This window comes from Rhineura floridana, chromosome 6 (assembly GCF_030035675.1).
Source record: "Rhineura floridana isolate rRhiFlo1 chromosome 6, rRhiFlo1.hap2, whole genome shotgun sequence".
NCBI classification, from domain to species: Eukaryota; Metazoa; Chordata; class Lepidosauria; order Squamata; family Rhineuridae; genus Rhineura; species Rhineura floridana.
In genome coordinates, this window is record NC_084485.1 from 76,303,648 (window position 1) to 76,329,580 (window position 25,933).

The 25,933-nt window shown below is 41.7% G+C and overlaps 1 protein-coding gene across 1 annotated transcript in view; it reads left to right on the forward strand.

Moving 5' to 3' along the window:
* Positions 1-25,933, forward strand: part of FKBP5 (FKBP prolyl isomerase 5) — a 109,736-nt gene that overhangs the window by 72,904 nt on the left and 10,899 nt on the right. The window contains exons 6-9 of the mRNA XM_061632488.1: positions 11,818-11,974; positions 12,994-13,084; positions 21,604-21,687; positions 22,116-22,301. Of these exons, the coding sequence (XP_061488472.1) occupies positions 11,818-11,974; positions 12,994-13,084; positions 21,604-21,687; positions 22,116-22,301 (518 nt within the window). The remainder of the gene's footprint in view (positions 1-11,817; positions 11,975-12,993; positions 13,085-21,603; positions 21,688-22,115; positions 22,302-25,933) is intronic.

Sequence of the window (25,933 nt, forward strand, 5' to 3'; positions counted from 1 at the left end):
ATGTGGGGAGATTGGTGCATGATGATCAACACACAATCTTGACAGAAAAAGGCTTTGATCCAATGGCATGGATACCACGACTATTGGAAGTCTTTTATCTGCTGCAGCCTTCATCCGCCTTCACAGCCGTTGTAACGTACACATTGTTATCCTCCACCTGTTCTGCTGTTGAGGACTTTCTTGGATCGTTCTTTGTCTGGTTCCTCTCCCTTGACCTTACCGCCATGGGTGACTCTGCTGGGAGTACATGACTCCCGACGGCATCGCTCACAGGGTTCATTGGAACACGCAATCCCACTCACCGCTACAAGGTGATGATCCAGCGAGCAGGGTATTCCAGAGTATTCCACAGGTGGCCCACAAGAGTGACTGGACTGTTTCACTAGCATTTTTAATTTTTTTTGTGGTGATGTATCTGGAGTTTTACTGTCAAAGTGAGCCTTCCACTGAATCCTATAGTTCTTTCTTCAAAACAAAATCTTCACTATGGGTGAATCGTCACTATGGGATTGTATCCTAAATGAAACAGAAATTTCATAGACTGTGTTTAGTAGTGTATGGTTGAAAGTAGCCGAGAGACAGAATATTAGTATGTCAATTAAACCATGATTTATTTGGCTGAGAATGAGCTGTGTGCTACATACTCCCTCCATGTAAATGTGTATTGCCTTCAAGTAGATTCTGACTGATGGCGACCCTATGAATAGGTTTTTTTTCATGAGACTGAGAGGCAGTGATTGGCCCAAAGTCACCCAGTGAGCTTCATGGCTATGTGGGGATTCAAACCCTGGTCTCCCAGGTCGTAGTCCAACACCTTAACCACTACACCACACTGGCTCTCACTCCCTCTATATTCTTCCCCTCATGCCCCTGGCTTTAGCAAAGATTTCTGGCATTTGTTAAACCAGAACAATTTCTTGTGCCATCAGAACCAGGTAACAGCGGTTTAACAAACCCTGAAAATCTTTGTCAAAGCCAAGTATGCAAGGAAATAATACTTGAAGTGAGGAGGGACCATTCAGGGTTATGGGACTGGTTACTTCTGAACCCAGGTGGAGACTGTTAAAAAAGAAAAGAGGAAGCCATTGATGGGGTTGATCGCATGCATCTTTTCTATCTGATCAGCATTATCCATCTAAATGGAGCATTAGTTTGATGAGACCCAAAACTCCCATGATGCTGATGAAGTTGGAATATTTCCAAACACTCCCTAGTGGCATTGGGACATATTACAGGGAACATACTTGCACACTGGTGGACATACATGTGAAAGTTTTAAAAAAGAAAAATGTTTTGTATTTATAAAGCAGTTTTACATTTTATGATTGTATTATATATGCTATATATAAACAATTGGAGAAAGGGCCAGAGCTCATGTTTTATGTGCAGAAGGTTCAGTGTTTGGTATCTCCAGGTAGAGCTGGGGAAAACTCTTGAAACCTGAGAGCAATTGCCAATCAGTGTAGACAGTTGTTTCAAGAGGCAGAGTATCTTCAGCAAAAATCAGGGAAGAACTTAAAAGTCACATAGGGAAAAAGTGAGGAATATATTCCTATACATGCGATTTGTCTTGCAGCAAAGTTTACCCTTCAGAAGTACCTAGTACTATTTGCCTTTGTTCATGTGAATGAATTTATGAAGGAAGGTTGGGTTTCTTTGCATTATTCTCTGCTGAGGTCTAGCAAGGTAAGTGTTATTTCTGCATGGTGTCTGAGCTTGATGATCAACAGACATCTAGAAATCTTGATGTTAGTTTTCAGTGCAAATGATGGTCAAGGGAGAGGGTTGTTTTTGGTTTTGTTGCTTGGACATAAAATGATGGCTTGGAGGTGAGAATGTCATAGGTTAGAAACTTTAGGAGAACAGGTGAAAGTGTGTCAGGGTGAAATGATTTCTTCACAGCCTGTGTCCTTTGATTTGTTGCTCTGCAGCAAAAACCTGAGTAGAAAGTGCCGTTCTTGTATGTATGTGATGTGATGAGTGACCAACCACCTACAACTTAGTGAAGTATTACCCTAAATTCAGAGACTGATTTGCTGTGTATAGCACTGGTTTTCCAATTATTACAACAGTTCTGGAAAGATGCATTAACACTGTTACACTCTCAGCTGCCTGCCTCCAATTATTCAGTGTTCCAAGTACAGTGTGAGCATTCCATTTCAAGTACAGTATGGTTTAGAGGAGGAGCACTGAAGTTACTTCAAAAAGGAAGAAACAATAGAGAACCCTACCTGTCAAAAACGTGGAACAATCAAAGCCCTGACAATCAGCTGATTGTTGAGGCATGCATATGTCCCTGTGCAGAGCTTTGCATGTGTTGCCAATCAGCTGATTGATGATGCCTGCAAACTTCCTTTCCTTCAGCACTGTCTTTGCCTGCCCCACACCTGACTTGGGTTGCCTGATGTCCAGTTTTTGCCCGGAGACTCTGGATTTTTGGGTTATCTGTGTGACTCTGGGTGGAGCACCCCAATCTCCAGACTCTGAGCTTTCATTTAAAAAAAACACCAAGTTTCTAGGTGGTCTGGTTCAAGAGATACACACCAAAACATCGGCAGTAGCTTAGTAGCAAATTTGGAAGTGCAGGGTCCCTTCATGATAGTCACAGCCACCACCATCCCTTTTTTGCTGTGGGGTTGAGAATGAGATCCTTATTAATGCCTTCTCTCCCAACAACAGACATCCCTAGGTGCCAATAAGCATGAAATGGGAGAGTATTAGCTACTGGAAAGAGGCTGATGAGATGCTGGAGACATAGGGACCCTGCTGGGACCCTGCTCCCAAAAAAGTAAGGGGTCTAAGATCCCCCAAGATCCTGGACCACTACAACATTGGACTTCAGACCCTCCCTGGCAACTTCTGTTAAATGACCTCGTAGCTGGCTGCTCTAACCCTGTCCTTTCAGGTTTGTAGCCAATAAGTGATTGACAAGGGATTTGTTGACCTCCAGGCAATAGCTAGAATGCATTGCAAGGATGGAAAACTTGTATTTTCCTGATTGTCTGAAAATCTCATAAACTGAGTAAGTTTATATCTTTCAGCAGTTGTACAAGTCCCTTTCTCTGTGTGTGCAGATGTGGAACAAAAAATCACAGCAGGATCTTGGTAGGCAATTGTTTAAACAATTTCAGTTATGATTATAATAAAAGTGTACATGCAGGTGGGTTTTAATTACTTGCAAAAATAGCATATTGTACATTTTTTCTTTCAAATAATTTTTGAACAGAAATTTTTAAAAAGTGTACGTGCAGCTTATGCCATTACAATGTGTTATAAATTTCTAATTATGAGGAGTCAAACAAGTTTACATTTTCCTGGGCTGTCAAAGAGGGCAGTTTATTTGTCTAATTCATAGGCTGTTTTGAAAACCTTCCCTTTATGAAGCTTTAATCCTGTACTCACTTTTCTGGGAATAAAACTGCAATGCTAATCCGACATACCAGGAATAAATCCCATTAAATTCAATAGGACTTACTTTTGAATAGACATGGTTAGGATTGTGCTGTAAATCCATGGGACTTTTGAGTGAACATAGCAAAGAATTGTGTTTGTGTTGTAAATCTTTCTTTCCCTCTCCAATCCTATTTTTAAAGCAATTAGGCAGGGCTTAGGTGTCACTGCTTTTATTTTGTAGGAAACTCATACTGATTTTTTTTTAATGTTCTGCAATGACCAACTGGTTTTGACAATAAACTATTATATGGGGTGTATGTATTTTTACATGTCCAGTGTGTGTGTGTGTATGTGTGTGTGATTCGTTTAAAATCCAATAAGCATAAAAAGTATAAAACAGTTGTAAAAGCTTAAAGTGGCATTATTCTGAATTTTGGGTTGGGTGAGTGAAGTTCCTCATCATTTGAGGTTGCAGCCTTGTGCATGCTTCCCTGTTTGAGTAACCCCATTGAATACATTGGGACTTGCTTCTAAGTAAACATGCATAGGATTGCACTATAAATATCTTTACAGCTTGTTTAAAGAATAAGCATCTTTCAAGTCATGCTTATATAAATATTTCTCCATTCTATGACCCGATAAATATCTGATTTCACACTATAGTTGTACATTATTATTTCCTCTGCATTTTAAGTGTGCCCTATTTCCTTGGGGTGGTCATGGTCCTCCCCTGTTTTTTTCACTCTGAGGGGCAGATTGGGCTGAGAGATGGTGGTCACTCAGCAAACTTTGTAGCTGATTTCCATTTTGAAAAATGAATTAAAATGATTTACATTCATGCAAAGTTTATTAAGTAGATCCACACAATACATTTAAAGCACATCTAACTTGCATTTAAAGGACATGACTTCCCCAAAAAATCCTGGGTTCCCCCTCCCAGTTATAGTTCCCACCACCCTTAACAAACTGAAATTCCCATAATTCTGTGGTGAGTTTCATGTTCTTCAAATGTGTGTTGAATGTGCTTTAAATGAAAGGTGTGGACCTGCCCTAAGTGTGCTGTGCATTCATTAGTAAACTGAAAAGAACAATTTTAAAATATACATTTTTAAATGGGATGGGCTGTAGCTCAGTGGTAAGGCACATACTTCACATGCAAAGGTCCAAAATCCAATCTCTGGAAAAGACTATTGCCTGGAATCCTGGAGAGCCAATGCTAATGCATGTCATCAGTACAGAGCTAGGTGGTACCAAACGGCCTGAGTCGGTATAAGGCAGATTCCTTTGTTGCTAGAAGAGGAAAGAGACCCAAGGATACAATGACTCCAAAATTTATGTATGTATTTTATTTACAACTTTTATATGCTACTTTATGGTAAAAAAAACCCCTCAAAGTGGTTTACAGAAGGAATTAAAACAATAAAATAATTGGCAAAAACAGTTAAAGACAGGCATTTAAAAACATTCAAAGTAATAAAACTAGCAATGAGTTAAAAACAGATAAAAATCACAATAGCTTCTACATGCCTGGGTAGGCTTGCCTAAACAAAAATGTTTTTAGAGTACAATGATGGCGTCTGCCTAATGTCAATAAGCAGGGAATTCCGAAGTGTAGGTGCTGCCGCATTAAAGGTTCAATTTCTTATAAGAGCAGAACAAGTACTATGAGGTATCCATAACATAGAAAGCACACCTTGAACTTGGCCTGGTAGCAAACTGACAACCAGTGCAGATTTCAGAGCAGAGATATTATGTGCTGATAGGGTCATACTCATATCAGCACCCGTGCCACAGCATTCTGCACTATCTGCAGCCCCCAGGTCAGGTTCTGCTGCATGGAGATTTCTGTGACCTTGGCTGACTAGCTACCAGGTTTCTTTAGTTGTGGTTTTTGGTTAGGAACACTGACTGGGGATACTACGTTTTCTGCCTTACTCGTCGGAATCTTACTTTGGTTGGTATGGTATTGCATTTAGGAAATCATCACTGTCTTTTGTTTTTCTTTTTCCGTTTGTATTTCCTTTACCACTGACCTCACTCTCTTACATCCATGGAAGCAATAACAGTGATCCCATGTGCTCAGCTCAACCCCCTTAAACCCACTGATGATGCATCTTGTTATTTGCATGATGGTTTGTTTCTTGCCCAGTGTAAAAGAGAATCCTGGGAAGTGTAGTTAGTGAAGGGTGCTCAGAGTTGCTAGGAGACGCCCTGTTCCCCTCACAGACCTTTAATCAGAGTGGCTGACTGTTAAACCAGTCTGGCCACTGGAGCTCTGTCAATGGAATAGGAGTCTCCTCTCTGCACCCTTCACAAACTACGCTTCCCAGGATTCTTTGAGGGAAGCCATGGCAGTCTCAAGTGAAATAAAGGTCTGGTGTGGGTGTGGCCCCCTGATTAGGCAAGCCAAGCAGCTGTGAGTCTGGCTTTTAGAACACTGACAGTTGGTTCTTACTGAGCATGCCCGACACTATTATTCAGTTCAATGCAAAATTCCTTAAATTAATTAAAAATCAGCCAGGCATTTTTTTAACTTTTAAACTGCAGACGATGAAGGTCAGAGCATGGGGCAAGGTCAGTAATAGGATTAAAGGTACTCTGTGAACATGGCTGATTTTTAATTAATTTCAACAAATTATGAGAAGTCTCAGAAAAAAGTCCAAGGGGGTCTGGAGTTTTTTTCTCATTGTTTAGACTTTGAACTCTCTATTCTCTCTGACTGTTTTGTGAATCACCATGAAAATTTAAAGGGTTGTTCAGCAAGCGTTTCTGAGTTCAGGACTATAAGTTTTGTAAGGTTTTGTTTTGAAATGAGCTTATGGAAAGCATCAGAATGGCAAGGGTAGTATTTTCAATTTAACATTGCGGAATGTGAAAAATCTACGCTGGCTATAGTATACAGCCACTCTCGTGGCTGTATAATATATCCCCTAGTAAAAGTACCTTTTCCTGTTTTTAAAATACAATGTTGTGAACTGTTGTTTTTTTAATGTGTAGCCTGTTTTAATAGACCTACCGTGGCGCAGAGTGGTAAGCAACGGTAACACAGCCAAAGTTCTGCTCACGGCCGGAGTTCGATTCCAACGGAAGGAGGAAGTCGAATCTCCAGTAAAAGGGGTCGAGGTCCACTCAGCCTTCCATCTATCCGTGGTCGGTAAAATGAGTACCCGGCATATGCTGGGGGGTAAACTGGCAATCCCACCCCATATATACGGTCTGCCTAGTAAACATCGCAAGACGTCACCCTAAGAGTCGGAAACGACTCGCACTACAAGTACGGGGACACCTTTACCTTTGCTTTAGTCTGTTTTAAATTTTAAACACAAAATGTAATTATAATCTTTTAAAAATATTGATTTTTTAAATCATATACATTTTCAGTGTTTTTGGTTGGGAGGAGCTAATGTAGTTTAAGGCTCATCCATTCCTAACCTCAAAATCCACATTTTCCATATTCAGCTGGTGGCCTCTAGATCCATACGTGTTCTGTTTGTGCTTAGATTTTTTTTAAAACCTGAATTTTTACATCCATACGTGTGGGCATTAATTTTTTTTTGTCTAATTCACTTCTCCATTAGTCACACCCCTAAGTCCACCCCTTTACTGTAATTGGTCCAGAACAGTACTTTGCTTTTCCCATGCTTTTCAGGAAGAGTGCAAAAAGTATATCTGACTTTTTGAATTAACGTGCATGCACAGGTTTTGCAATGTTTTGAATGAGGTCTATTGGCCATTGTTTGCATAATATTTCAAAATAGCTTTTAAGTGGAAACGTAATTCATTAAACATTTTATTTTATGTTTGATTGCAAAAGAGTAGTTTAAAAAAAAAAAAGGAATGCAATACAACTACAGTAGCCAGAAGGAGGAAGTGCCCCGGTTCAGTACCAGAAGCAGGAATGAACTGTTCGAAAAGAGGAGGCGGCATGGATGGAGGGTGGGATCTAATGTTATCCACCCATAATAACAACAACAACAACAAAAAGCAGGGAAAGATGTCCTCACTACAGAGGTTAATAATCAGGCAGATCTGATCATTTGCATGCTTATTGAGTTAAATGAGATTTACTGCCATGCAATCATGCTTAGGATAAGTGAAACTGACCACCGGGGGAGGAAGAGAAGGGGGAGGGACAGAGGAAGGGGAGAGGAGAGGGGAGGAGGAGAGAGGGAGGGAGGGAGGGAGAAGAGATGGGAAGGTGGGGGAGGTGATTGGAAGGGGAGGGGTTGGAGGGGGAAGGAGAGGGAGGGGAAAGCAGGTCTGATCATTTGCATGCTTAATGAGTTCAATGGGATTTACTATGCAACTATGCTTAGAATAGGTGAAACTGACCACGGGGAGGAGGAGAAGGGGGAAGGGAGAATGAGAGGAGAGGAGAGGAGGAAGGGAGAAAGAAGGGGAGGGGGAGGAGTGGAATGGGGGAAGGAGAGAGGGAGGGGACAGGCTGGTATGATCATTTGCATGCTTACTGAGTTCAATGGGATTTACTCCCCCAATCATGGTTAGGATAGGTGAAACTGGCCATGGGGGAGGATGAGAAGGGGGAAGAAGAGATGGGGGAGAGGGGAAGGACAAGGGAAGGAGGGGGAGTGGAGGGGGAGGGGGAGGGAAGGGATAGGAGGGAGGAGGAGGGGAGGGCAGGTTTGATTATTAAGTAATTCAGTGGGATTTATTCTTGTACAATCATGCTTAGGATAGGGGAAACTGACCTGGGGGAAGGGCAGGGAGGACAGGGAAGAGGGAATGAAGAGAAGGGAGAGGGGAGGGGAGGAGATTGGGTGGGTGGCACTGTGCAGAGGGAAAGCTCCTTTCCTTTCCAAAAGGAAAACATTTTTGACAATATCGTTTTTCAGAGTTTCCCCCAACTTTTTATTCAACAGCAGACACATTTAGTCTCACATTCAAATTTATACCAAAGTTTATTTATTATTATTTCCCCCAACTTTTTATTCTACAGCAGATACATGTAGTCTCCCATTCAGATTTATACCAAAGTTGTCCCTGGCCACATCCACACTAGACATTTATTCCACTTTAAACAGTCATGGCTTCCCCCAAAGAATTCTGGGAAGTGTAGTTTGTGAAAGGTGCTGAGAGTTGTTAGACACCCTATTCCCCTCACAGAGCTACAATCCCCAGAAAAGGGGCTGACTGTTAAACCACTTTGGCTACTGGAGCTCTGTCAAGGGAATAGGAGTCTCCTAATAACTCTTAGCATCTTCACAAACTACACTTCCCAGGATTATTTTGGAGAAGCCAGGACTGTTTAAAGTGGAAATGTCTGGTGTGGGTGTGGCCCCCTGATTAGCCAAGCCGAACAGCTGTGAGTCTGCCTTTTAGAACACTGACAGTTGGTTCTTACTGAGCAAGCCTGTGATATCATAGACTCCAATGTTATATTCCTTAAATTAATTAAAAAACAGTCATGCATTTTTAACTTTTAAACTGCAGAAGATGAAGGTCAGAGTATGGGGCAAGGTCAGTAATAGGATTACAGGTACTCTGTGAACATGGCTGATTTTTAATTAATTTCAACAAATTATGAGACCACTGACAAAAAGTCCAACAGGAGTCTGGATTTTTTTTCTCTTGTTTTACACTTTGAACTCTGGATTCTCTCTGAGTGTTTTCTGTCTTGCCATGAAAACATAGAGGGTTGTTAAGCAAGCATTTCTGAGTTCAGGACTATAAGTTTTGTAAGATTTTGTTTTGAAATGGGCTTATGGAAAGCAATGGCATGGGGGTATTTTCAGTTTAACATGGCCAAATGTGAAAAATTCATGCTGGCTATAGTATACAGTGAGAGCCAGTGTGGTGTAGTGGTTAAGGTGTTGGACTATGACCTGGGAGACCAGGGTTCGAATCCCCACACAGCCATGAAGCTCACTGGGTGACCTTGGGCCAATCACTGCCTCTCAGCCTTAGAGGAAGGCAATAGTAAACCCTCTCTGAATACTGCTTACCATGAAAACCTTATTCATAGGGTCACCATAAGTCAGAATTGACTTGAAGGCAGTCCATCATCATCATAGTATACAGCCACGATATGTGTAAGCGTACTCGTATGTGGGTAACTTGGTACCAATAATTCTTGGACAAAAAAGTATGTAAGAAAGTGTTTTGCAGCCTATATGTAAACAAAGGTATCACTGACTTTTAAGAGAACTTTGACCTTAGTAAGAATTTTGAAAATAACTTCTTTGTACAGAATTCCAGTAGAACAGCCCTATGAGAGGAGGGAAACTTGTTCAGGAAAATACAGTTTCACTGACATTTCCCATTGAATCACAACTCAATATTTTCTTGGGGTTTTTTTGGGGGGGGGAGTAGAATGATGCTTAAACAATCATTTACCTTAAGAAACTAGGGCACAAGGCCACCAGCAACTGTTGAATAGCATTCTAGTGGGAGCTTGCTCTGTTTTGTCACATGCTGTATCTTTTAACAACTACCAGATCTGTGTGTGTGTGTGTGTGTGTGTGTGTGCGCGCGCGTGCGTGCGTGCATGTGTTGCAACAGATGGGCAGAACAATCCAAACAACAGGAAACCAGAGTAAATTATGTCAGTGTAATTTACCCCTATTCCACACTGCATTCTGGAGCAGGGCTATTGTTGACTGAGCCTGGCAGAGGGAAAACAAACCTTTTAAAATAGAGTTTGACTTACACCACCCTTTTTGCCAGTGTAACTTCCACTGAGTGTTAGGTCACATGACAGAGCTGAACAGAATCTGGAATAGAGGTAAGTCTCCCCCTGCCCCATCCCACCCATGTCATGGCTGTGGAACACCCCTTTTTCAGGACTTACTCCAACCTTGGCTGAACCAGCTATAGCGACCCGAACAGGAGGATTTACACCAGCGTATCTGTGGCTTCAGCTGAGCTGGGATGAGGTACTTCAGCTGGCATAGTCTCATAGAGACTCAGCTGGAGATTGCCTGTTCCAAATTCTGCTCATCCTGAAGGAACTTGGGTTTGGACCGCTCCCTAAGAGTCTTGCAGCACCTTAAAGTTGAACAAATTCATTATGGCATAAGCTTTAGTAACCTAGAGTCCACTTCATCAGATATATGTACTATCCTAAGCTGGCAGGTATATACAATATACACATCACAGTTTGCTTCTTTTTTTTGCATTTCATATCACGGTGGTTACACTTTTTTTCTTTACACGCACTTGTCAGTTTCGGAGAATGCTTCATGCATCTGATGAAAGCCATAAAAGCTTATGCTGTAATAAATTTGTTGATATTTAAGGTGTGCCACAAGATGTTGCATATCTTTTAAGTCAGTTTTTATATCTGAAAGTGTATTTATGTGTGATTGTACCTTGTGGTGTTCTAGCACTAAATATTATGTAGTCTTCTTTCAAAGAAAACATCCGTAACTATTCTTATACATTGCTAGCAGATACAGTTATAGCAATATTTGGGCACTTTGTGATAATCAATGTTGAATTTAAAAGTCAGCATGTCAAAACTCAATGTCTGTTCTTGTTCCAAAAAGGTCTGATTAGCCCCTGTGGGAACATGGTGTTTTATACAGCACTTGTTCTTGCATGCATTCTCTTTCCTTCTGTGAGGCACTGAAGCAGATGTTAAGTCAAAATCCCCCATAACTTTGTTAATCCGGGTAATATTCCTATTGTGTTGGAATATTACTGTAATTTTACTGTTTTACTTCCCAATACAGTCTGGCCCAATCATAAACAGGAACTGTAAAGATTTACAAATGGATAGTATAGTTCTTGTAGGACAACCTGTGGCTTGTTCTGTAGTTATGGTGGCATGCTGTGCCTGGCAAGGAAGGCAAGCCTGTCTGGCTATTCCTGTCTGAACAAATCCTTGCTCTTAACTGAGCCCTCCATGATTCCAGCAAACACAGAAGATTTCTAGTTTTTTTGCACAGGGTTGCAGAGGAAATCTTTCCCTGCCAGTGTCATGCAGGTGCCTTTGTGTAATATTTTTATGCTGGGGCAGAGTGCTGGTAGCTTTTGCAGCACTGGGTCCCAATTTTAATCCAAAACCACCAGTTGCAAACTCACTTCTGTGTGAGAATTCTACTGCCCAATCCTAAGAGCTGCAGAGTCCATGCAGTGGTTTAGAGAACTGGGCCACAACATGATTAAACTAATTTCTTCGGTTTTATAGAATAACTTTTTCTAGACTGAAACTTCAAGAACTGCTGAAATCAATCATCTGGTCAACTCTGGTGGATAGAAGTGTCATTCTAGAAATACAAACAGTCAGAGACAATGTGGGTTTGGAGTTTGTCTTTGAGCCTATCATGCTACTCTAACCATCATGGCATAAGAATGCTTGCAAAATGTGTTTTGGTCATGCAGATCTTTAATGCCTGTCAGAATGTTTATAGCTGAACAATGCTTTGCAGTCTATAGCTTTGTTTTTTCCCCTCTCCCATGCAGTTCATCTGAAAGGATTCAGTGATGGCAGAATGTTTGATTGCAGAGATGTAGCATTCACTGTTGGAGAAGGAGAAGACCATGACATTCCCATTGGAATTGACAAAGCTCTGGAAAAGATGCAAAGGGGAGAGCACTGTATCCTACATATTGGAGCCCAGTAAGAAACTTGGGAGTCTGATAGACTCTCACTCATTCATACACACTCACTCTTCTCTTTTGCATCCAATAACAGTTGGTGCGATGGAGCCACCCTCCCATCACATGTGTTGCTACAGCTTACCTAGACGGGGCTGATGCAGAATAGCAGTGAGGTCGGAGTTGTGTGAACATTCTGGCAGAGTCAATCTGGTGCTCCTGCTGGTGATTCTGCACAGCATTGACATCGCTGCCACATAGTCCCACCATGTTCCTGTCCAAGTAAACTGTAGTGATGCCCATGCAGGGAGGGCAACTTTTCCACACTGGCCACTTCTGTCTGTTTGTCTGCTTCTCTTTTGTGCACTCACACACACAAGCTACACAGCTTCTACAACATCCAACTCTAAGCAAAGATGTATTTAGGCATCTACATTATCACAGTTTCTACATAAACCTGTGTTTCAGTTTAGGCAGTTTAATGTTTGTTAAAGCAAACCAATTATGCATAAGCTGTTTTTGTTAAATGATGTTCTGTCTTAATACAGCTCTTGCAAACATCATTTTATGGCTAGCTGATAGTAGTAATTTTACACCTGTAATGGATCAGCACATTTTAAGGAGCGGGGTAGAAAGATTTTAGGCAACCATTTCAAATATTATATCTATTTATCAATCTAAAGTTTAGTGTGTTTGTTTAGAAATTCCAAGAAGCTTGTGAAAAATCTCATTATTGAAAAATAAATGAATGTTCAATTGAAAGAGGTATTAAAACTGACTAGAATGCAAGCTGTATAATCATATTTAATCTGAATGCAAGGGGAATCATGATAAGCCCGGTATAGTGTGTAAAATCTGTATGTGTTGCCAGAGATGAGTTACTTGGCCACTGGTTACTTTGGCAACATCTGTTTTGTCTCTAGGGCCAAATGTGTAGCTAGCCACTGCTATCTCCCTGTGACTGTAAATATTCAGAATGCTGGATTAAGTACCCCATCCTATGCCATTTCTTCAGCATTTTGTTTCCATGCTTTGTTCTAGATATGGATTTGGTGAATCAGGGAAGCTTAAATTTGGCATAGAGCCAAATGCTGAACTTGTGTATGAAGTTACACTGAAAAGCTTTGAAAAGGTGAGAATGGAATTTCTTCCAACAGTAAACAGATACACACACATTTGACATTTACCTACAGGAATTCTTCTGCAATGAAAACATTTAGGATGTCCTGTTCTCTCCCCTCCCCCAGCATGTTTGTGACAAAGCCTGGTAAAGCAGATACGTCAACTAAGATCACAGTGTTCTTGTGTGTTAGTTTGTTTTATTGTTTTGGGTGGGGTCCAAGACTTGTTCTGGGCTTGTTCCTTTTGTACTTTTTTTCCCCCTGGGCTGAAGACAAAAAAAATCATGTCCTGCCAAACAGTACTGAAAGGAGGGCAGGGCAGAATTGCCAAACAGGCTGTGCCCTCTTTGGGGGTGTTGGAGAATGTGCCTATCTCTGTAAAGTACAGTGAAGGAACAAGATGTATATAAGGTGGAGCTGGGTTTCTATAGTCTATACTGGGGAATGTTTGCAGGAAGAAGGCGTTGGTGATTGGATTCTTCTCCACCCTTTCTACTCTCAGGAAGATTTGTAGAGGCTTCTCTTGCTTTCAGGACACTTTCATCCTATCATACTTCCCACAAAATATGTTTTCAAACAGATTTTAAGTAGAGCTGTAGTCATTTGAGGGTGGGCGTTTCAAGTTTAAGGGCAGCATCCACATGATGTCATCATCATCAAAATGTCAGCCAGTGCTTTTTCTTTCTTTAATTCAAATTTCTCAGAAAATCTGATAAGTAAAAATAACTAGTTATACATCTGTAGTCATAGCTTGTGTAGAACCTCTTTCGTGCATTTTTTGGGTGCAAAGGCGATTTGTCACGTGTGGTGGCATTTCAATGGGTGGCCTCTATTGCCACACTTCTACTTCCATTTGTTCCTCACATGGAGCAGATTTGCTCAAGACCTGTAATAATTAAAATAAATGTTTGGAGTTGTTCAATGCTGTGAGTGGAGGGGATGGGCTGGAGTATGTGTGCCAGTCTTTCTGTATATTAAGATTTCCTCTCTCCCTTCTCCAGCTGACATTCAATTTCAGCTTAAAGCAACTCAGTATTCAATCATGTTGCTGATATAGAATGGGGAATCAAATCAGTCCTGAGCATATCTTGGTGTTTGTTCAATCCTCTTGAAGAGTCTCTTGTAGCTGGAGGAAGCCCTGCTGCACAGAGTTATTGAAGAGATTGCAGGGGGGGCTGGCAGGAAGAGGCAAGTGTCTCCATGCAGCAGGCAGCCCTCTTGCTGCCTCTTGCTTCCCCCCCCCCAGCCAAATCTCTCTGATGCTGCACAAGACTCTTTGAGTCTCTTCCAGATAACCTGTTTATTGAGCATTCATCCTCATTTGTTTGTAGGGAGGTTAAATGATGTTGGATCAAACATAAGAAGAGCCTGCTGGATCAGGTCAATGGCCCATCTAGTCCAGCATTCTGTTCTCACAATGACCACAGATGCCTCAGAAGCCCAAGAGCACTCTTCCCTCCTGTGGTTTCCAGCAACTGGTATTCAGAAGCATACTACCTCCGACAGTGGAGGCAGAGCATAGCCATCATGGCTAGTAGCCATTGATAGCCTTATCCTCCATGAATATGTCTGATCCTCTTTTAAAGTCATCCAAGTTGCTAGCCATCACCGCCTCTTGTGGGAGTGAATTCCATAGTTTAAGTATGTGCTGCATGAAGAAGTAATGTCCTTTGTCTGTCCTGAATCTTCAAACATTCAGCTTCATTTTGTGTCCATGAGCTTCAGTGTTACGAAAGACAAAAACTTTTCTCTGTCCACTTTCTCCATGCCATGCATAATTTTATACATTTCTATAATGTCGCCTCTTGCTTGTCTTCTCTCTAAACTAAAAACCCCTAATAACAACAACAATTATCATCATCATCATCCATCACCCATCACCAAAAGGTCACAGGGCCAATCTTTCTGCAACCTTTCCTCATAGGGGAGTTGTTTCATCCCCTTGATCATTTTGGTTGCCCTTTTCTAAACCTTTTCCAACTCTACTATATCCTTGTTGAGGTGAAGTGGCCAGACTTGTACATTGTATTCCAGACATAGAACTTCAGGCAGGAATTACTCTGTACTTTCCAGTGCACTTTTGAGAAAGTGGGCTTGTTGCGCAAGAGCCCCAAATCAGTTTTAATTGTGCAACATGAATTTGCCTGTATCTGATTGAATCTCACCTGAAAATGACAACAATCTGGAAGCACCCTTAGAGAGATTTGCAGAGGGGGAAATAGCAAGAAGAGGTTCAAGAGATTCCCCTCCCTGCTCTCAGCAACATGAGTGGATCCTGGGGTACCTTAGGCTGAAATTGTACATCTATTGCAGAAGGATGGGACTGAGGAATTACCTTAATTTACAGAGACCTTGGTACATGCATGCACACACACACAAACATTAAGCAACCCCAGTTTGTTTTTATTATTACAGATATTGTGGAATTCTGTTAAATCAGAATTGAGAAAAAATAATTAAAAACAAGCAAACAAGCAAATTGAAGTTTAATCCTGTAAGCTAATTTAGGGATGGGGGAGAGAGGAGTGATGGAGGGGAGGAATAAAAAACTTTACTCAGTATATTTTCTGCTAAGCTCCACCCAGCAGTAGGGACAACAAGCAGCAAAATAACAATCAATATGGTGAGTGAAATTGTCATGCGCCAATCATGAACACAATCATGAACACAGAAAAATCGGATCCGAATGACCCTTTTGCAAGATACAGCCTTATTCTCCAGTGGGCACCAGGACACCTCCAAGTGGGTAATGTGTTCCTTGCTAGTGCTTGAGGCAGGAAAGAGTTAACACTCCAAACCGACCGTTAATGCGGCCCCTCCCATGGAGTGCTAGTTCGTTTTCCTGCCTTGCTTGAGCAGTACTGATTTTCGCCTTGCTCTTCAGTCTGGCCGAGTTATATCTTTAACTTTTTCTCTATTTATGTTATTTATTAGCAGTTAATGTTCACTTAACTCTTCTCTCAGTGTTGTATATAGGTGTTAGTCCTAAGATTAATTAGTACAATGTTTCTCCTCAGAAATGAATTTATCTGTGATTTTTCCAATTAATGCATTCCCTTAGTGATATTTCCCTCACTTAATGGTTTTCCGGGTAGATTTTCCTCACTAATGAATTTCTCTGTGATTTTTCAATTTATGCATTCCGTTAATATTTCCCTCATTTAATGAATTACCGGGGAGGTCTTCCTCAGTAATAAATTTCTCTGTGGATTTTTCTGTTAATGATATTTCCCTACGTTAATGAATTCCGGGGTGATTTTCCCTCGTTTAATGATTTGACCAGTAGCTTTCTTCCCATTATAAATTGGTCTTTCCTGCTGAAAGCGAAATGCCTAAGGAGCAAAAAAAGTGTCTCTTCAAGGCTTTCCAAACGAACGGTTACAGTGCTTGGTGCGGTAGCACCTACAGCTAGCTCGCATGAACCAGCAGTTAAAAAGACGAGCTGTTGCAGCGCTCTCGAAGACGGTCACCATTTTAATCAAACAGCCTCACAGGCACCGCGCGGCCCAATCACTCTTGCGGTAGCACAGAGAACGGCTGTTAATCAACATGCACCTGTTTCCCCTGTAAGCGATGAGGTATCAGAGCAATCAGGGTGGAAAAATTTAAAAGCACTTAACGGTACTGCATACCCTGTAGCTGGTGCGGTAGCACTGCAATCAGGATGTAAAAGTATGGAAGCAGTTAAAGGTGCAGAAAAGCCTGTCAGCACTGCGGTAGCAGAGCAATCAGGACCCAAGCATATGACTAAAACAAAACATACAGTTAGCCATAGAGCAGAGCAATCAGGAAGGGTTGCTGCTGAGGGACCCACAGAATATAAGAAAAATGCTTCCTTACAAAGCAGAAGGGCGCTGTATCTAGGACAGCAATCACAGCAGTTGAGTACAGTAAATGCTGAATTTCCCTCACAGCAGGAGGAGATTCCAGATCCTTCAGTCCTTTTTTGCTCAGATTCTGAGGAAAATGATGAGGAATTTACAAAGATATGGCACTTAAAAAGGTCCATGAAGCGTCAGCCTTGTCGGTACGTGCATCTATAGCAGCATCTGTGTTTTCAAGGGCTGCATTATTGTGGTTAGATGAAGTTTTGGAAAATCCAGATCAAGACCAAGACAGACTTAGGAAAACAATTTTGAAGGTATCAAGGACACAGGCTTTCATTGCAGATGCAACAATGGATGCTACTCAATTCGCAGCTAGAGCCATGGCTGCTGAAGTTGTAGCTAGGCGTATTTTGTGGCTTCATCATTGGGAGACGGACGTTTCTTCTCGCATGGTGTTGGCGACAGAACCATATGCAGGCAAGAAATTATTTGGTGAAAATGTGCTCAGTGAAGTACTAGTTGAAACAAGAGACAAGAAGAAGGCAATGCCAGTAACAAGTAAAAGACGAGATGACAGGCGACCTTTTCGCCGTTTTCAGCCATACCAGTCCTTTCGTCCATCTAGGTTTGGAGGCAGGGGGCGAGATTTCCGTGTTAACAGACAAGTTTGGAGTCGTCCAAGATTCCAGTTGCGCAACCAACAACAATCAGCAGCGCGAAATACATTCTCAGCTACCCACAGAGGTGGAAGGCAACAAAGACAATTCTGACTTATTGCAGATACCAGTGGGAGGCCGCCTGCTGAAATTTGCACACATTTGGCAGATGACAACATCAGACCGCTGGGGAAAGAATGCTCTACAGTATGGGTATCAGATAGAGTTTCAGGCTACGCCTCCGAACAGATTTCTCCCGTCACCTGTTTCGGCACATCCCGAGAAGCGCAGGCTACTACAACAGGCAATACAACATCTGTTGCAGGTAGCAGCCATAGAACCGGTTCAGCAGCACCAGAAATTTCAAGGGGTTTATTCTGTTCTCTTTCTTGTGCCCAAAAAAGGAAACAATTGGAGAGCAGTGCTCGATCTAAAATTTCTAAACAGATTTGTCAGATACCAGAAATTTCGCATGGAAACATTGGTGTCCATAAAAGAAGCTATTCAGCCTCGAGACTTCCTAGCTTCCATAGATCTAACCGAAGCATATTTACATGTGCCAATCCATCCGCAGCACCGCAAGTTCCTCCGCTTCGTTTACAACAATCAACACTATCAGTACAGGGCAATGCCCTTTGGCTTGGCGTTAGCGCCGAGGGTCTTCACAAAAATTATGGTGACCCTTGTCGCGCATCTCTGTCAACATGGGTTGAATTTTTACCCATATTTAGATGACATTCTGATTCGTTCACACACAGCACAGTCAGCTTATCAGGACATTCACACCATACTACCAGTTCTCCACGATCACGGATTCTTAGTCAACATACCCAAGAGTCATTTGTTCCCTCAACAATGTTTACAGCATTTGGGAGCAATGATAGATACAGAACTGGAGACAATTTCTCTTTCGGAAGACAGAGTTCAAAAGATAAAGTTGGCTGTTCAACCATTATTAGCGAAGCCTGCAGAGGACTTAATGGTCTTAGCACAGGTTTTAGGCATGCTTGTTTCCTCTATCCAAGTTACGCCATGGGCCAGATTTCATGTTCGTCCTCTACAATGGACACTGTTACTATACCAGTGGCAGATAGCACATTCCATGCATCTCCAGGTTCCTCTGACGTTACGACTGAGAACCGCTCTTCATTGGTGGACAAAGGATTGCAATCTACGCAGAGGACTTTCCTTAAAGGACCCACCACGGGAGACTGTCACATCAGATGTGAGTCTCCATGGGTGGGGAGCTCACTGCAGAGGTCAAATCCTGCAGGGATCTTGGTCCCCTCACAAATCAAACCAAAGCATCAACTTACTAGAACTTCGGGCAGCATGGTTGGCGCTGCAACATTTTGTGCCTTTCTTCCATCTCAAACATGTGCTGCTGAGAACAGACAACAACTGAGTGAAAGCGTTCATAAATCGTCAAGGAGGGACGAAGTCACTGGTTCTTCATCAGGAGGCATCTCTACTAATTTCCTGGGCAGAGCACACGCTACAATCATTGACAGCGGAATATATAAAGGGAGTAGAGAATGTACAAGCGGACTGGTTAAGCAGACAGGAGATGTTGCCGGGAGAGTGGCAGTTGCACAAAGATGTGTTCAAACAGATATGCAGAAGGTTCGGAAGGATGGATGTGGACCTTTTCGCTTCAGATGTCAATCATCAACTGACGAGGTATTACACTTGCTATCCATCTCTCAGCAGAGGGTGTAGATGCCCTAAATTCTCCTTGGCCGAAGGCAACACTGTATCTTTTTCCTCCTTTTCCATTGCTATCTCGGGTAATGAAAAAGGTAAGGATGGAGAGGGCCAATGTTGTTCTACTAGCACCAGATTGGCCAAGGAGGCCATGGTTCTCAGAGCTAGTCAACCTATCTGTCGAGCTCCCATGGCGTCTGCCTCTTTGACCAGATTTGCTGCTACAAGGACCGCTTCACCGCCCCGATCTCCAATGGTTGAGCTTAACCGCATGGAAATTGAGCAGGGCAAACTGCTGAGGGCTGGATTACCAACGGAAGTGGTAACCACAATATTGGCATCTAGAAGACAGTCCACAATAAGAAGCTACCAGTATACCTGGGCGGCCTTTTTGAAATGGTGTAATAGGAATCATGTTACACCTAGGAAGTCGGGAATTACAGAGGTGTTATCCTTTTTAAATGTTGGTTTGAAGAATGGGTTGATACCCAATACTTTGAGACGACAAGCATCTGCGTTGTCAACAGTCCTGTCTAAGTCTTCTTATGCATCACTGGGAGCTCATCCCTATATGAAACAATTTCTAAGAGGGGCTTCACTATTGTCAGCACCTGTTCATCATCGTTTTCCAACATGGAATCTTCACAAGGTCTTGGCAGCTCTTCAAAAACCTCCATTTGAACCATTGAAAACGTCTACATTACGAATACTTTCCTTCAAAGTATTATTTCTCATAGCAATAACATCAGCTAGACGAGTATCTGAACTTGGAGCTCTCTCGGTGGCAAAACATCTGTGTATCTTCCATACTGACAGAGTCATTTTGAGAACAGATTCTACTTTCGTTCCAAAAGTTAATTCAGCCTTTCACTGTCAGCAGGAAATAGTATTGCCAACATTTTGTCCTTCGCCAAAGCATCCTCTAGAGCACGCTTGGCATTCATTGGATGTGAGGAGAGCACTTTAAGTATATATAAATAGGACTAGGCCAATAAGGCAAACTGATTCTTTGTTTGTTTCTTACCACCCAACTACTCTTGGTAAAAAGGTGTTGTCCTCTACTTTGGCGAGATGAATTAAGGGCTGCATTGCCTTAGCATACAGTTCTCTAAACATACCATTACCTTCGGGCATCATTGCTCATTCCACTAGAGCAGCAGCTGCCACTGCAGCTTATTCAACAAATGCATCTCTTCAAGAAATATGTAGGGCGGCCACTTGGGCAAACCCTAATACTTTTACTAAACATTATAAAATAGATATTTATGCTTCAGCTGAAGCAGCCTTTGGGAGGCGAGTTATTCAGCAGGTCCTGAGTGATCATAGAACATTTATGTACCCACCCAATCAATACGTCAGCTCTGGAACATCCCACTTGGGGGTGTCCTGGTGCCCACTGGAGAAGGAACCGTTTTACTCACCAGAAAGGTGTTTCTCAGTGGGTGCCAGGACACCGCCAAGGCCCACCCTGGGATACACACGACAGGAAACATTATAATAAAACGGGTGGACACTGAAGAGTCAATGATCACTCCTATCCCATGTATCATTCAGTGGAGTTGGCAGTCGCTCTGAGTAGAGACTGTATAGTTATTTTTACAACTTAAGTGTAAAATGTATGTTTTCATGATAATTACAATTAATGTTGTCACAGTTTTTTAGATATGTATAAGTTTATATTTTAAGCTTGGCCAGACAGTGAACTAGCACTCCGTGGGAGGGGCCGCATTGTCGGTTTGGAGTGTTAACTCTTTCCTGCCTCAAGCACTAGCAAGGAACACAATACCCACTTGGCGGTGTCCTGGCGCCCACTGAGAAACACCTTTCTGGTGAGTAAAACGGTTCCATTTCAGTGCCTTAAACATTCAGTTACTCTCAATTTCTAAACGCAGATGTAGCTTAACAGAGTACTTGCTATGGAAAGGCCATAGCTCAGTGGTAGAGCATCTACTTTGCATGCGGAAGGTCCTAGGTTCAATCCCCAGCATCTCCAGGAAGGGCAGGGAGAGACCCTTGCCTGAAACCTGACAGTTAGTGTTGACAATATAGTTAGATGGACCAATGATTTCACTCAGCAGTAAGGCAGCTTCCTTTGTTATCCTTTGTGTATAATAATATCCTCTATTGCTTGCTACCCACTCTTCCCATTGCTTCAGTTAGAAAAGGGCAGGGGGAGCTACTGCTTGTGGACACAGCAAAGAATATATTCAATGTGCAAGTTGCAAACAGTGAGATTCTGTAAAACTTATTATGTCTTGGGGTACAAATAAACCTTCTAAGGAAAACTGCAGGGGTTGTTTTCCTTATTATTACCTAATTATTGCTGTAAATGTGTGCTTACAGGCCAAAGAATCGTGGGAGATGGACACCAAAGAGAAACTAGAACAGGCTGGCATTGTCAAAGAGAAAGGGACTGTGTACTTCAAGGTCTGTGTTAATATATCTAGAAATTTAGATCAAGAAATTCTATTTCTTCTGATAAGTGGGCTGTTTTTTAATTGTTGATGATGACCTTTTCAGAGATACTATGGTCCCCAAGCAATGCTAATGATGCCACTTTTCTGCCTTGCTTTCTCATTCCAAAGTTTGAGTTGCCTGTAACTTGACTGAGTCTAGAGGTGGCGGTGGCATGAGGTATACTGAAGGTGGTTTGGAGGGTTTCTGAAAGGCCCTTTTTAGATAAGTGATGGGCTGACAGAATGTGGCGGCGTCCAAGGCTATATAATAGTATAGCTTGCTAATACTCACTTCCTTCATCTCCTCAATTCCACACTTGCAGTTCCTTCTTCTCATTCTGTTGTTGGTGTTCAACTTATAACACATTCATAATCTGACCTTTTTAAACCCTATCCTAGGAAGGCAAGTACCTGCAGGCAGTCATTCAGTACGGGAAGATTGTGTCCTGGTTAGAAATGGAATATGGCTTATCGGAAAGAGAATCTAAAGCTTCAGAATCCTTGTTACTGGCAGCCTTCCTCAACCTTGCCATGTGCTACCTGAAGTTGCGGGACTATGCTAAAGCTATTGAGTATTGCAATAAGGTAAAGACACATCTGGCCATGGGGTGGGGGGATTGGGGAGGTCACTGGTGGTGGGTAGTGGTCCTATCCTGTCCCATTTCTCTTTCAGACAACCTTTGACCCCAGTTCTTTCACATATCAGAGACAAGTGCAAACATAGCAAACTACTATCTGATATATTTAGAAATATCATACAAATGTTCTTGTGCTGATGGATTGCTGCTTTCATCGCCTGCAATTTTGTGGCATCTTGCAAGTTGAGGGCCAATATATGTTAACAATTATTTAAGTTCAACAAATGCATTAGATGCCTTTATTGCTGTTAGTTCCTGTACAGTACCGTTTACATGGAGAGGAATGAAAGGCAGCATTCCTATACCTGCTTACCCAGAAGTAAGCCACATTGGTAACTGCCCTTCATCAAAAGAAACTAATTCACACAGCATAAATACATCTATATGCTGCTTTCGTCAACTTGGCCGCAGCTTTCGACTCGGTATACAGGAACGCCCTATGGCTTAAACTGTTCAACTTGAATATTGGCTCTCGTCTTTTATTCCTTATTAGAGCTCTATATAATAACACCTATGCCTTAGTTAGAACAAACCATTCTGGAGCTCTGTCTGAACCGATAGCGGTAGAGAGGGGTGTTAAGCAAGGATGTCTTTTAGCTCCTCTGCTTTTCAATCTGTTCTTAAATAACATCATCCCCGCTCTATCCGGCCCTCAATATTTTCCACCTTCCATTGGGCAAAGGAAAGTGTCGGTATTGTTGTACGCCGACGATATGGTCCTTCTTTCCTTAGTTCCCATTGGACTACGGAAGCTGCTGAGAAGCCTACAGTCCTTTTGTATTGGAGAAAAGCTGAAAATAAATTACGATAAAACGAAAGTCTTAGTGTTTGGGAAGAGATTCGAAGGCCATCGTTGGCATATGGCAGATCATCAGATAGAGCAGTCCCGAGAGTATAAATATTTGGGAGTATACTTCTCGGATACTCTCTCGTGGAAATGCCATCTTCAATATATTAAATCATTAGCTGCAAAAACAGTGGGTGCTATTCTAAAATTTTATCGTTCTACAGGCGGTAATCAGATCCTCCCAGCCTTAAAAATCTTTAAAGCTAAGGTGCTCCCACAGATAATGTACGGAGTCTCCGTTTGGGGATGGGACAATAGGAATATAACCTTCCTAGAGTCTATCCAAAACAACTTTCTTAGGCGCTTATTGTCCCTTCCTCCGGGTACATCAGCAGCAATGCTACGGGCAGAGACAGGCCTCCCCCCGCTGTGTGCACATTTACATCTTACCCTCATGAAATTCTTCAGATCTACCTATGCACTCCAAGGCAGGGAAATCCTAAAACTCTGTCTCGATCACCCCTTTTCCTTCAATTTATGGGGTTGTAAATTAGATGATCTGATACATAGATATCATATCTCTCTACAGGAATTTACCTCAATTCCAAATAACAACTGGCTCCGTGAGGTTGTCTTTCTCCACTCTATGAATGTAGACAGACTAGCTTTAATCAACTCTAAGGTTGCCCCTTGGTTTTGGAGGTTTAAGTTTGACTACCAATGTTCCTTATACCTTACACATCCCCTCCCTCTCGCACTTAGACAGGCTTTTACAGCTCTACGTTTTTTCTCTCTCCCTAACGCCGATAGAGAGGGCCGGATCTCAGGAATCCCCAAGGACCAAAGGTTCTGTATTTGTGGCTCTAATATGGCGGAGGACCTTCCTCACGTAATGTTTTACTGTTCAATCTATAAAAATCCCAGATCCAGATTCCTTTGGAAATGGACAGATACCTACTTGCTTAATTCAGTAGAGGACAAAATAACCTTCCTATTGTCTGACTCCAATTTGGAGGTGACCTACAATGTATCCTTGTTCACAATTGCTGCGCGAAAACTTCGAGCTAATTATAATCCGTCTTATGAAGTAGATGGGTTGTATTCCTGTAATAGTTAGGGAATCGTTGTTGTCTGTTTTAACATTTTGTTTTAAATCTATATAAATTTTACTGTACCTGTTTTATGCACTTGTGTTGGCCTATGGCCCTGCAATTCTTAATAAAGTAAGTAACTAAGTTTAAAACCAACAAATAAATATAAAATAATACAAGGGAGAGGCAAGGAAAAATCTGAAAAAAGGCAGAACATGTGTAGGATTGCACTGTAAATATCCTTATGACTCTACTATTTGTTCATGTGACCATTATAGGACTAGAGCTGCTCTTCCTAGAGTGTCCATTTTGACTACAGAGAATATGGCTACATGCACAGTAGAAAACTGAGTTGGGAGGAACTCAGAGATATTTCCACTGCATATGATCCTCAGTGAGTGGAGGAAGCCATCACGCTTTCTTTTTAAAAAAAACTTGTGCAAAGAGTACCGAATCGTTACAGAAATACTGTTTGTTTTTAGTTCTATGAGCACCGTATTACGAATTCCCTTGTTGCAAGAGCTTTCTTCAGCAGTGCCTTGAGATGTATATGGAATGCATGTATTATGATAACATCTCAAGACAAAATATTGGGGTGCTATAAAAAGAGTATTTTCAGTTTTAATGTAAGGCACATAATAACTATGGCCTCCATGAGTTTATTCTTTGATCCTGTTGTTACAGCAGAGTGTTATCTGCCCTGTATGCTATTTCCATCAGTTTACTATGTATATGTGTATAGAGTGATCCACATTCCTGAGTTTGGATTAGCGATGGTCTCCGTTTCTGCAATAATTGGATTTGGCATTGGATTAATTATTTCTGATATTATTTATTTATAACATTTATACCCCACCTTTCTTTTCATGACAGAAACCCAAGGTGGCTTACATATGGTTCCTAGGTGGTCTCCCATCCAGGCACTGACCAGACCTGACCCTGCTTAGCTTCAGCAGGGTGCTGGCCTCATGTGCCTTCTTTGCAGAGAGAATTTTGAAATAGCATCTCTCCACACCTTGTTTCAGATTAATTCTTTTTTTCCTATTTGTTTTTTTAAATTGACTTTGAAATGATGATAGTGTGAGTGATACTTTTATTGATCTACTTTCTATGTGAGTTCTTCAAATGTGTATTCCGTTTCACTGATGTCAATCAAGTGTTGGTTGTAACTGACAGAAAGAAAGCAGCAGGGAGGAAATGGGGTGTTGATTGTAAGCAGAAGGGGGGAAGACACTGATCTGATTATCTGCTGTGCAATGCACTTCAAAAGGAATGTAAACAGGTAATCATTACAGAGTTCAGAATAAAGATAGACGCCAGTGGAGACTCATGAATAAATAGTGATTATAATACTGATAATTCTCTGCAAAGCAAAAAAAAAATATTGGAGGAGATCAGAAAAATGAAAAGATATCAGAGGAAAAAGGAATTGGGTTGTTAACAACCACCGGTGGCCACACTTAAAATGAAACGTAAAAAAAGAGAGGATTCCATCCCTAGTTTGGATAAAAATCTGCAGAATGTAGCAGTTATTATGTGTTTTAGGTCTCTGAATGCAACACAACTAGAACCAAGTGTTAAAAAATAAGACAGAACATTTAAATTAGTACGATAAATATGCAAAAAGTAAGGCATGTGCTTGCGGATAATACTATAAATATCTGGGGTTTGTGAGTCATCATCTAAACATTGCCCGTAAGT